This window comes from Nomascus leucogenys, chromosome 15, assembly GCF_006542625.1.
Source record: "Nomascus leucogenys isolate Asia chromosome 15, Asia_NLE_v1, whole genome shotgun sequence".
Lineage (NCBI taxonomy): Eukaryota > Metazoa > Chordata > Mammalia > Primates > Hylobatidae > Nomascus > Nomascus leucogenys.
In genome coordinates this window covers 106,863,577-106,876,933 of record NC_044395.1, presented here as the reverse complement: position 1 = coordinate 106,876,933, position 13,357 = coordinate 106,863,577, and the positions used below count along the sequence as shown (strand labels likewise).

The 13,357-nt window shown below is 40.6% G+C and overlaps 1 protein-coding gene across 2 annotated transcripts in view; it reads right to left on the bottom strand.

The window, feature by feature from the left end:
* Positions 1 to 13,357, bottom strand: part of C15H11orf49 (chromosome 15 C11orf49 homolog) — a 231,209-nt gene that overhangs the window by 168,608 nt on the left and 49,244 nt on the right. For both annotated transcript variants that reach the window (XM_030829681.1, XM_030829680.1), the window contains exon 2: positions 12,544 to 12,646. In XM_030829681.1, coding sequence (XP_030685541.1) covers positions 12,544 to 12,646 — 103 coding nt within the window. The remainder of the gene's footprint in view (positions 1 to 12,543; positions 12,647 to 13,357) is intronic.

Here is a 13,357-nt window from a genome sequence, read left to right as displayed (position 1 = left end):
AGGAGTGACAGACAGCATCGATGAGAGGGCAAGCAGACCCAGAGAAGGAAATCAGAAGAGAAGCCTTCCACATACCATTTCAAGGAGTACTTTTAAGACTGTTTAGAGGTAAATCACCCATGGCTAAATATATGAAAGCCTCAGGACATGAACTTGAAACTGTAAGACGGAAGGATGCCGTTAACATGTTTTTAAAACTCGTGCTTCCTGCTCTTTACAGTCAGCTCTAGTTGCATCCCCCAAAAGGCCAATATTAAACATTTAAATGGCAATAAACTGAGGTCACCTGCCAAGGCTGTGTGATAAGCTTGCAAAGTATAGTTCATAAGGGAAAATTCAAAAATAGTAGAAATTATAGCTAGAAGAAACCTCCAAATATGATCTGGTTAGCCCTCTAGCAACATTAAGCAGTAAAGTGGCTTGCAGGCAGTAGAGAACAGTGGCCTCTGTAATACTGCAGATGAGGCTTGATTCCTGAGTCTGTCACTTAATACCTATGAACTTGAAGAAGCTATTTTAACCTTTCTGAGCATCACTTCCTCCTCTATAAAACAGAGATAACAATAATAATAGTACCCATCTCAAAGAATTGTAGTAGCTGAGATATGGTATTAGTTTAGTAAAAACTGCATATTATAATATATAATTATTATATTATTATTATTATTATCATGTAAGGCTTTATTAAACCCACTTCATAGATGAGGCAACTGAAGCCCATATTTCAGAAATTTGCCCAAGGTTATAGAGTAAGGACTTACAAGAATAAGGAGCTCTTTTTCCTTCTAGGGTAGTGCTCTTTCCACTTCACTATGTTTCTCTTATAAATCAATACAAAACTGAAGCCTGAGGCCAGGCGCGGTGGCTCACGCCTGTAATCCCAGCACTTTGGGAGGCCGAGGCGGGCAGATCACAAGGTCAGGAGATCGAGACCATCCTGGCTAACATGGTGAAGCCCCCTGTCTACTAAAAATACAAAAAAAAACAAAAATTAGCCGGGCATGGTGGCGGGCACCTGTATTCCCAGCTACTCGGGAGGCTGAGGCGGGAGAATGTCATGAACCTGAGAGGCGGAGCTTGCAGTGAGCCGAGATTGCGCCACTGCACTCCAGCCTGGGCAACAGAGCAAGACTCCATCTCAAAAAACAAAACAAAACAAAACAAAAAAACTGAAGCCTGAAAGTGAAGGATTTTCACTAACTAGATTAAATTCACAAAGTAAACTCAGGAGCTTCCATCATCCAGGTCTCCTTGTCTACCAAATTATACTTACACTACTTCCCATTCTGTCATACATCCAAACCTTTCAGGTCTTCAAAAAAAAAAGAAAACTCAAAAGTTTTTGGAGCTGGTTTACTTTTCACTTCTCAGAATAACTTACCTCAGGCCAATCTGGTGTCATAGAGTTATGGAAGTGTCAGGTATGTGTCACTCGTATATTATGTAAATTTCAGCTTTCTGGGGACAAGAAACAGCCTGCTTGGCAAGTACATTTCTATCAGCACTGTAGAAAATCTTACGATTTTTTTTCAACAGTGTGTTGGTAGATAAAACATACCTACAGTCAGCCTTACTGTTGGTTCACTACAGCTCAGTATTGGTTACACAGAACAGTGGAATTCACTTTTGGTGTGCTAAGCGCACAGTATACAGCTTCTAAAATGGCAGAATATAGAGCTTTACCAAAAAGAATCAAGAAAGAGAGGAAAAGGGGAGGTTCCAAGATGGCCGAATAGGAACAGCTCCAGTCTACAGCTCCCAGTGTGAGCGACGCAGAAGATGGGTGATTTCTGCATTTCCAACTGAGCTTTGAAGAGAGTAGTGGATCTCCCAGCACAGAGTTTGAGATCTGAGAATGGACAGACTGCCTCCTCAAGTGGGTCCCTGATCCCTGAGTAGCCTAACTGGTAGGCACCTCCCAGTAGCGGCCGACCGACACCTCATACGGCTGGGTGCCCCTCTGAGACGAAGCTTCCAGAGGAACAATCAGCCAACTACATTTGCCATTCTGCAATATTTGCGGTTCTGCAGCCTCCGCTGGTGATACCCAGGCAAACAGCGTCTGGAGTGGGCCTCCAGCAAACTCCAACAGACCTGCAGCTGAGCATCCTGTTAGAAGGAAAACTAACAAACAGGGCATCCACACCAAAACCCCATCTGTACGTCACCATCATCAAAGACCAAAGGTAGATAAAACCACAAAGATGGGGAGAAACCAGAGCAGAAAAGCTGAAAATCCTAAAAATCAGAGCACCTGTTCTCCTCCAAAGAAACGCAGATCTTCGCCAGCAACGGAGCAAAGCTGGACGGAGAATGACCAGTTGAGAGAAGAAGGCTTCAGACAATCGGTAATAACAAACTTCTCCGAGCTAAAGGAGGATGTTCGAATCCATCGCAAAGAAGCTAAAAACCTTGAAAAAAGATTAGACGAATGGCTAACTAGAATAACCAGTGTAGAGAAGACCTTAAATGACCTGATGGAGCTGAAAACCATGGCACGAGAACTATGTGACGCACGCACAAGCTTCAGTAGCCGATTTGATCAACTGGAAAAAAGGGTAAGAGTGATTGAAGATCAAATGAATGAAATGAAGCAAGAAGAGAAGTTTAGAGAAAAAAGAGTAAAAAGAAACAAACAAAGCCTCCAAGAAATATGGGACTATGTGAAAAGACCAAATCTACATCTGATTGGTGTACCTGAAAGTAATGGGGAGAATGGAACCAAGTTGGAAAACACTCTTCAGGATATAATCCAGGAGAACTTTCCCAACCTAGCGAGGAAAGCCAACATTCAAATTCAGGAAATACAGAGAACGCCACAAAGATACTCCTCGGGAAGAGCAACTCCAAAACACAAAATTGTCAGATTCATCAAAGCTGAAGTGAAGGAAAAAATGTTAAGGACAGCCAGAGGGAAAGGTCAGGTTACCCACAAAGGAAAGCCCATCAGACTAACAGCAGATCTCTTGGCAGAAACTCTACAAGCCAGAAGAGAGTGGGGGCCAATATTCAACATTCTTAAAGAATTTTCAACCCGGAATTTCATACCCAGGCAAACTAAGCTTCATAAGTGAAGGAGAAATAAAATCCTTTATAGACAAGCAAATGCTGAGCGATTTTGTCACCACCAGGCGAGCTCCTGAAGGAAGCACTAAACATGGAAAGGAACAACTGGTACCAGCCACTGCAAAAACATGCCAAATTGTAAAGACCATCAATGCTAGGTAGAAACTGCATCAACGAGAGAGCAAAATAATCAGCTAACATCATAATGACAGGATCAAATTCACACATAACAATATTAACTTTAAATGTAAATGGGCTAAGTGCTCCAATTAAAAGACACAGACTGGCAAATTGAATAAGGAGTCAAGACCCATCAGTGTGCTGTATTCAGGAAACCCATCTCACATGCAGAGACACACATAGGCTCAAAATAAAGGGATGGAGGAAGATCTACCATGCAAATGGAAAACAAAAAAAAAGCAGGGATTGCAATCCTAGTCTTTGATTAAACAGACTTTAAACCAGCAAAGATCAAAAGAGACAAGGCCATTACATAATGGTAAAGGGATCAATTCAACAAGAAGAGCCAACTATCCTAAATATATATGCACCCAATACAGGAGCACACAGATTCATAAAGCAAGTCCTTAGAGACCTACGAAGAGACTTAGACTCCCACACAATAATAATGGGAGACTTTAACACCCCACTGTCAACATTAGACAGATCAATGAGACAGAAAGTTAACAAGGATATCCAGGAATTGAACTCAGCTCTGCACCAAGCAGACCTAGTAGACATCTACAGAACTCTCCACCCCAAATCAACAGAATATACATTCTTCTCAGCACCACATTGCACTTATTCCAAAATTGACCACATAGTTGGAAGTAAAGCACTCCTCAGCAAATGTAAAAGAACAGAAATTATAACAAACTGTCTCTCAGACCACAGTGCAATCAAACTAGAACTCAGGATTAAGAAACTCACTCAAAACTGCTCAACTGGCTGGGCGCTGTGGCTCACGCCTGTAATCCCAGCACTTTGGGAGGCCAAGGTGGGCGGATCACAAGGTCAGGAGATCGAGACCATCCTGGCTAACGTGGTGAAACCCCGTCTCTACTAAAAAAAATACAAAAAATTAGCCGGGCGTAGTGGCGGGCGCCTGTAGTCCCAGCTACTGGGGAGGCTGAGGCAGGAGAATGGCGTGAACTTGGGAGGAGGAGCTTGCAGTGAGCAGATATCGCGCCACTGCACTCCAGCCTGGGCAACAGAGCAAGACTCCGTCTCAAAAAAAAAACAAAAAAAAAAAACTGCTCAACTACATGGAAACTGAACAACTTGGTCCTGAATGACTACTGGGTACATAACGAAATGAAGGAATAAATAAAGATGTTCTTTGAAACCAATGAGAACAAAGACACAACATACTAGAATCTCTGGGACACATTCAAAGCAGTGTGTAGAGGGAAATTTATAGCACTAAATGCCCACAAGGGAAAGCAGGAAAGATCCAAAATTGACACCCTAACATCACAATTAAAAGAACTAGAGAAGCAAGAGCAAACAAATTCAAAAGCTAGCAGAAGGCAAGAAATAACTAAGATTGGAGCAGAACTGAAGGAAATAGAGACACAAAAAAACTTTCAAAAAATCAATGAATCCAGGAGCTGCTTTTTGAAAAGATCAACAAAATTGATAGACCGCTAGCAAGACTAATAAAGAAGAAAAGACAGAAGAATCAAATGGACACAATAAAAAATGATAAAGGGGATATCATCACCGATCCCACAGAGATACAAACTACCATCAGAGAATACTATAAACACCTCTGTGCAAATAAACTAGAAAATCTAGAAGAAATGGATAAATTCCTGGACACATACACCCTCCCAAGACTAAACCAGAAAGAAGTTGAATGTCTGAATAGACAAATAAGGCTCTGAAATTAAGGCAATAATTAATAGCCTACCAATCAAAAAAAGTCCAGGACCAGATGGATTCACAGCTGAATTCTACCAGAGGTACAAAGAGGAGCTGGTACCATTCCTTCTGAAACTATTCCAATCAATAGAAAAAGAGGGAATCCTCCCTCGCTCATTTTATGAGGCCAGCATCATCCTGATACCAAAGCCTGGCAGAGACACAACAAAAAAAGAGAATTTTAGACCAATATCCCTGATGAACATCGATGCAAAAATCCTCAATAAAATACTGGCAAACCGAATCCAGCAGCACATCAAAAAGCTCCTCCACAATGATCGAGTGGGCTTCATCCCTGGGATGCAAGGCTCGTTCAACATACACAAATCAATAAACGTAATCCATCATATAAACAGAACCAAAGACAAAAACCACATGATTATCTCAATAGATGCAGAAAAGGCCTTCGACAATATTCAACAGCCGTTCATGCTAAAAACTCTCAATAAATCAGGTATTGATGGGGTGTATCTCAAAATAATAAGAGTTATTTATGACAAACCCACAGCCAATATCATACTGAATGGGCAAACGCTGGAAGCATTCCCTTTGAAAACTGGCACAAGACAGGGATGCCCTCTCTCACCACTCCTATTCAACATAGTGTTGGAAGTTCTGGCCAGGGCAATCAGGCAGGAGAAAGAAATAAAGGGTATTCAATTAGGAAAAGGGGAAGTCAAATTGTCCCTGTTTGCAGATGACATGATTGTATATTTAGAAAACCCCATCGTCTCAGCCCAAAATCTCCTTAAGCTGATAAGCAACTTCAGCAAAGTCTCAGGATACAAAATCAATGTGCAAAAATCACAAGCATTCTTATACACCAGTAACAGACAAACAGAGAACCAAATCATGAGTGAACACCCATTCACAATTGCTTCAAAGAGAATAAAATACCTAGGAATCCAACTTACAAGGGATGTGAAGGACCTCTTCAAGAACTACAAACCACTGCTCAACGAAATAAAAGAGGACACAAACAAATGGAAGAACATTCCATGCTCATGGATAGGAAGAATCAATATTGTGAAAATGGCCATACTGCCCAAGGTGATTTATAGATTCAATGCCATCCCCATCAAGCTAACAATGACTTTCTTCACAGAATTGGAAAAAACTACTTTAAATTTCATATGGAACCAAAAAAGAGCCCTCATTGCCAAGACAATCCTAAGCCAAAAGAACAAAGCTGGAGACATCATGCTATCTGACTTCAAACTATACTACAAGGCTACAGTAACCAAAACAGCATGGTACTGGTACCAAAACAGATATATAGACCAATGGAACAGAAGAGAGCCCTCAGAAATAATACCACACATCTACAACCATCTGATCTTTGACAAACCTGACAAAAACAAGAAATGGGGAAAGGATTCCCTATTTAATAAACGGTTCTGGGAAAACTGGTAGCCATATGTAGAAAGCTGAAACTGGATCCCTTCCTTACACCTTATACAAAAATTAATTCAAGATGGATTAAAGACGTAAATGTCAGACCTAAAATCATAAAAACCCTAGAAGAAAACCTAGGCAATACCATTCAGGACAGGCATGGGCAAGGACTACTTCATGTCTAAAACACTAAAAGCAATGGCAACAAAAGCCAAAATTGAGAAATGGGATCTAATTAAACTAAAGAGCTTCTGCACTGCAAAAGAAACTACCATCACAGTAAACAGGCAAACTACAGAATGAGAGAAAATTTCTGCAATCTACCCATCTGCCAAAGGGCTAATATCCAGAATCTACAAAGAACTTAAACAAATTTACAAGAAAAAATCAAACAACCCCATCAAAAAGTGGGCAAAGGATATGAACAGACACTTCTCAAAAGAAGACATTTATGCAGCCAACAGACACAGGAAAAAATGCTCATCATCACTGGCTATCAGAGAAATGCAAATCAAAACCACAATGAGATACCATCTCACACCAGTTAGAATGTAGATCATTAAAAAGTCAGGAAACAACAGGTGCTGGAGAGGATGTGGAGAAATAGGAACATTTTTACACTGTTGGTGGGACTGTAAACTAGTTCAACCATTGTGGAAGACAGTGTGGCGATTCCTCAAGGATCTAGAACTAGAAATACCATTTGACCCAGCCATCCCATTACTGGGTATATACCCAAAGGATTATAAATCATGCTGCTATAAAGACACATGCACACGTATGTTTACTGTGGCACTATTCACGATAGCAAAGACTTGGAACTAACCCAAATGTCCATCAATGATAGACTGGGCTAAGAAAATGTGGCACATATACACCATGGAATACTATGCAGCCATAAAAAAGATGAGATCATGTCCTTTGCAGGGACATGGATGAAGTTGGAAACCATCATTCTGAGCAAACTGTCGCAAGGAGAGAAAACCAAACACCGCATATTCTCACTCATAGGTGGTAATTGAACAATGAAAACACTTGGACACAGGATGGGAAACATCACACACTGGGGCCTGTCTTGGGGTGGTGGGAGCAGGGAGGGATAGCATTAGGAGATATATCTAATGTAAATGACAAGTTAATGGGTGCAGCACACCAATATGGCACATGTATACATATGTAACAAACCTCCACGTTGTGCACATGTGCCCTAGAACTTAAAGTATAATAAAAAATAATCATAATAAATAAATAAAATTTAAAAAGGGAGGAAAAAACAAGAAAATAGTCCTTATTATAACAAAATCTAGAAGAGTAGATAGTATTCAATAACTTAAAATATAGATACTGCTGTTGATTCAATAAATATTTAGCTAACATCTATTATATGCGAAGCATCATGCCAAGTACCAGGAATGCAAAGATGAAGAATAAATGAGCCGGGCACAAATGGTTCACACCTATAATCCCAACATTTTGGGACGCCAAGGCGGGCAGATCACTTGAGGCCAGGAGTTCAAGACAAGCCTGGCTAACATGGTGAAATCCCGTCTCTATTAAAAATACAAAAATTAGCCAGGTATGGTGGCAGGTGCCTGTAATCCCAGCTACTCGGGAGGCTGAGGCGGGAGAATCTCTTGAACCCGGGAGATGGAGGTTGCAGTGAGCCAAGATTGCACCACTGCACTCCGGCCTGGGCACCAGAGGGAGACTCTGCCTCAAAAAAAATTTAAATGATGCCTACCTTCAAGCAACCAGTGTAATAGGGAAAAGACTTGTAACAGAGATGGGGAGGGGAGTAAAATGAAACAAGCCAGGAAGAAGCATTACCCCCAGAAGAGTCATATTTCACTTGGCAAGGAGCCTCAAGAGTGCTGGTACAGATTAAATGGTATAGAAACTTGACCCGTAGGCTTGTCAGTTCGCTTGTCTGTTCTGTAAAAGCAAGCAAGGCTATTCAAGCTCAGTCTTTATTCCCTGCCCACCTCATTTGCTCCAGCCCACATCATGAGAACAAATAAAATTCCTTTCTCTACTTCATCCTCCTTTAGAAGACTGGGTGAAAGGAACAACTTTACTCCCAGAAAGCTTCTTTTTCCAATGAACCTAAATGCCAATCCATAAAAAGTCTAGATTTCATTGATAAGAACTTTAGAGTTCAGCAAAAGATCTAGGGAATCTCAAGTATTCCCCTAACAGCAACCCAAGTTGAGGCCATTTGAATAGTTGTCTGATCTCCAAGGAGCCTCTGGAGAACAGAAAGGAAAAAAAAAAAATCTATGTTCAAGAAAGATGAACTTGAGTTCAGGATTCACTTAAATGGAAGCTTACAAAGATTACTCTTCCTTTCTTAGAATGTTCCCAATAAACCAGAAGAAAAGGAAGAGAACCCAAATGATGATATAAATATGTGATGGCATATGTATTTCTCTAGCACATCCTTTCATGAAGATTGCGTTTTGCATGGTACCAGTACAAAAACAGACACATAGACCAATGGAAAGAATAGAAAACTCAAAAATAAAGCACACACTTAAAACAATCTTGTCTTTGACAAGGCTGACAAAAACAAGCACTGGGGAAAGGACTCCCTGTTTAATAAATGGTGCTGGGATAACTGGCTAGCCATATGCAGAAGAATGAAACTGGACCCTTACCTTTCACTATATACAAAAATTAACTCAAGACAGATTAAAGATTTAAATGTAAGCTCTCAAACTATAAAAATCCTAGAAGAAAACCTAGGAAATATCCTTCTCAACATCAGCCTTGGCAAATAATTCTTGGCCAAGTCCCCAAAAGCAATTGCAACCAAAACAAAAATTGACAAGTGGGACCTAATTAAACTAAAAAGCTACACAGCAAAAGAAACTATCAATAGACAACCTACAGAATGGGAAAAAATATTCACAAACAGGTCTAATATCCAGAATCTATAAGGAACTTAAATCAAGAAGCAAAAACCAAATAACCCCATTTAAAAATGGTCAAAGGACATGAACAGACATTTTCTCAAAAGAAGATATATAAGTGGCCAAGAAACATATGAAAAAATGCTCATTATCACTCATCATCAGAGAAATGCAAATCAAAACCATAGTGAGATACCATCTCATGCCAGTCAGAATGACTATTATTAAAAAGTCAAAAAAAAAAACAAAAACAGATGCTGGCAAGGCTGCTGAGAAAAGAGGATGCTTATACATTGTTGGTGGGAATGTAAATTAATTCAGCTACTGTGGAAATGAGTTTGGAGATTTCTCAAAGAACTTAAAACAGAGCTACCATTTGACTCGGCAATCCCATTCATTAGTGGATATGCCAAAGGAAAATACATCATTCTCCCCATGCACTCGTACATTCATCGCTGCACTATTCACAATAGCAAAGACATGGAGTCAACCTAGGTGCCCATCAAGGTGAATTGGATAAAGAAAATATGGTACATATATACCATGGAGTACTACGCAGCCATAAAAAAAGAATGAAATCATGTCCTTTGCAGCAACATGGATGGAGCTAGAGGCCATAATCCTAAGTGAATTAATGTAGGTACAGAAAACCAAATACCACATGTTCTCACTTATAAGTGGGAGCTAAATATTGAGCATTCATGGACATGAACATGGGAGCAGCAGACACTGTGGACTGCTAGAGGGGAGAAGGGAGAGGGGTAATGGGTTAAAAACTACCTATTGGGTACTATGCTCACTACCTGGGTGCAATGTACCCATGTAACAAAACTGCACATGTATTCCCTGTATCTAAAATAAAAGTTGGAGGAAAAAGAAAATTAATGTGTTTTTAAAGGGTTTATCTCATTCAGCCTAAAAACAGTTCTGTGATATTCAAAAAGTGGTAATCAGTTGCGCATGGTGGCTCATGCCTACAATCCCAACACTTTGAGAGGCTAAGGCGAGAGGATTACTTGAGGCCTGGAGTTCAAAACCAGCCTGGTCAACATACTGAAACCCTGTCTCTACAAAAGATAAATTTTAAATTTGGCTGGGCATGATAGCACATACCTGTAGTCCCAGCTACTGGGGAGGCTGAGGCAGGAGGATTCCTTGAGCCCAGGAGTTCAAGGCTACAATAAGCCATGATGATGCCACTGTATTCCAGCCTGAACAACAGAGTAAAATTCTATCTCAGAAAAATAAAAAAGGTAGTAATCATTTTGACTTTCATTCTAAGTATACTTTATAAAGAAGTATGACCTTTTTTTTTTTTTTTTTTTTTGAGATGGAGTCTCTCTCTGTTGGCCAGGCTGGAGTGCAGTGGCACCATCTCGGCTCACTGCCACCTCTGCCTACTGGGTTCAAGCGATTCTCCTGCCTCAGCCTCCCTAGTAGCTGGGATTATAGGCGCGTACCACCATGCCTGGCTGATTTTTGTATTTTTAGTAAAGATGGGGTTTTACCATGTTGGTCAGGCTGGTCTCCAACTCCTGACCTCATGATCTGCCCACCTTAACCTCCCAAAGTGCTGGGATTATGGGCTTGAGCCACCATGCCTGGCCTAAGTATGACCTTTCAAATATATAATCTATGAAAGATATCCTCCCTCTAGAAATATTCCTTTAAAAAATTTTTTTAAGTTCTAATTTTCATGGGTACATAGTAGGTGTATATATTTTTGGGGCACATAAGATGTTTTGATACAGACATGCAATGTTAAATAATCATATCATGGAGAATAGGGTATCCACCCCATCAAGCATTTATCCTTTGTGTTACAAACAATCTAAATATACTCTTTGAGTTATTTTAAAATGAACAATTAAGTTATCATTGACTAGAGTCGCCCTGTTGTGCTATCAAATAGCAGGTCTTATTCATTCTTTTTTTTTTTTTTTGTACCCATCAACCATCCCTGCCTCTTCCCCCAGCCCCCTGCTACCCTTCCCAACCTCTGGTAACCATCCTTCTATTCTCTTTGTCCGTTAGTTCAATTGTTTTGATTTTTACATCCCACAAACAAGTGAGAACATCCAATGTTTGTCTTCCTGTGCCTGGCTTATTTCACTTAACATAATGATCTTCAGTTCCATTGATGTTGTTGCAAGTTGCAGGATCTCATTCTTTCTTAAGGCCGAATAATACTCCATTGTGTATATGTACCACATTTTCTTTACTCATTCCTCTGTTGATGGACACTTAGATTGCTTCCAAATCTTAGTACTCTAAACAGTGCTGCAACAAACGTAGGAGTACTGATATTTATTTGATATACTCATTTCCTTTCTTTTGGGTATATACCCAGCAGTGGGATTGCTGGATCATATGGCAGCCCTATTCCTAGTTTTTTGAGGAACCTCCAAACTGTTCTCCACAGTGGTTATACTAATTTACATCCCCATCAACAGTGTAGAAGGGTTCCCTTTCTCCACATCCTCGCCAGCATTTGTTATTGCCTGTCTTTAGGATATAAGCCATTGTAACCGGGGTGAGATGTGATCTCATTGTGGTTTTGATCTGCATTTCTCTGATGATCAGTGATGTTGAGTGCCTTTGCTTATGCCTGTTTGCCATTTGTATGACTAGTTTTGAGAAGTGTCTATGCACATCTTTTGTCCATTTTTTGATGGGATTATTGGATGTTTTCCTATAGAGATGTGTGAGCTCCTTATATATTCTGGTTATTAATCCCTTGTCAGATGGGTAGTTTGCAAATATTTTCTCCCATTCTGTGGGTTGTCTCTTCACTTTGCTGATTAGAAATACTCTGAAGTCATTAAGTGATTGGCACCACAGCATCCTGTAGAAAGAAAACTGCAGAGGAACATTAGCCTAGATTCCATGAGAAAAGCCAGCCATGAAAAAAAACAGGCTAGATGAACACCAGCGAAAGGAAATCAAAGTGAATATTTTGAATAAAGGAGAAAGTTAAAAGAGGAACCTAAAGGAACAGATCTAATAGATCAAACAAGCAGTTGTTAAGCTACTGTAATCAAAACCATTCATGAGACATCACTGGACAAAACTAGCTGCACCAAAGGCATGCCCCAAAACAAGTTTGGGCGGCCCACAACCAACCTACCAAAACTAAACATTCACTGCCACTACCTAATCAGCATTGTCCTGCTCTGTTCCTCAAGTATCCTGCCTGCTTCCAAGCGCCTCCTCTGGGTTCACTGTATTAGTACAACATTCATGTACTTACTATTCAGTGAAGAACCTGGCAATTCCATATTGGCTAATATCTTCCCTGTTCTCTAGCAGCTGGCACACTGCATCCTCCATGTAGGTGAGGACATGTCGCTGAGCTGCAATCAAATAGCAAGAGAGAAAGAGAAAATGAGAGAAAGATTTTAAAAAGAATGATCCCAATCCTAGTAGGAAGTCATCTGTAAGGCAATCCAGGTGTTGGCTCTGTCTGATGACACTTTATCAGTGGACTGGAATAGGCAAAGCAAACTTGCTGACCCTAATTGAGCTACAGTCTCAAAGGATAGATTGGGAGATGATGTGAACATGACCAATTGCCATTTGACTGGCTGTTAGTATTAGCATCAACCCTTCATTCTTCATCTCAATGACAGGGTGGGTTGAAGAGGAAATTTAGCACCATTCAGCAGATACACCTGGAAGTTCTTTTCTTTCTACCTCCTTCTATTATTTTCCATTTCTGCATCAGAAACTTATCCCAGGGAGTTAGTAATTCCATGCTTGAAGCATGGGTGGTATGATTGTAAAGAAAACTCTGGCCAGGCACGGTGGCTCACGCCTGTAATCCTAGCACTTTCGGAGGCTGAGGCGGGTGGATCACTTGAGGTCAGGAGTTCGAGACCAGCTTGGCAACATGGTGAAAACCTGTCTCTACTAATAATACAAAAATTAGCCAGATGCAGTGGCTACTTCCTGAGTAGCTAGTAATCCCAGCTACTCAGGAAGCTGCGGCAGGGGAATTGCTTGAACCTGGGAGGTGGAGGTTGCAGTGAGCCGAGATCATGCCATTGCACTCCAGCCTGGGCGAC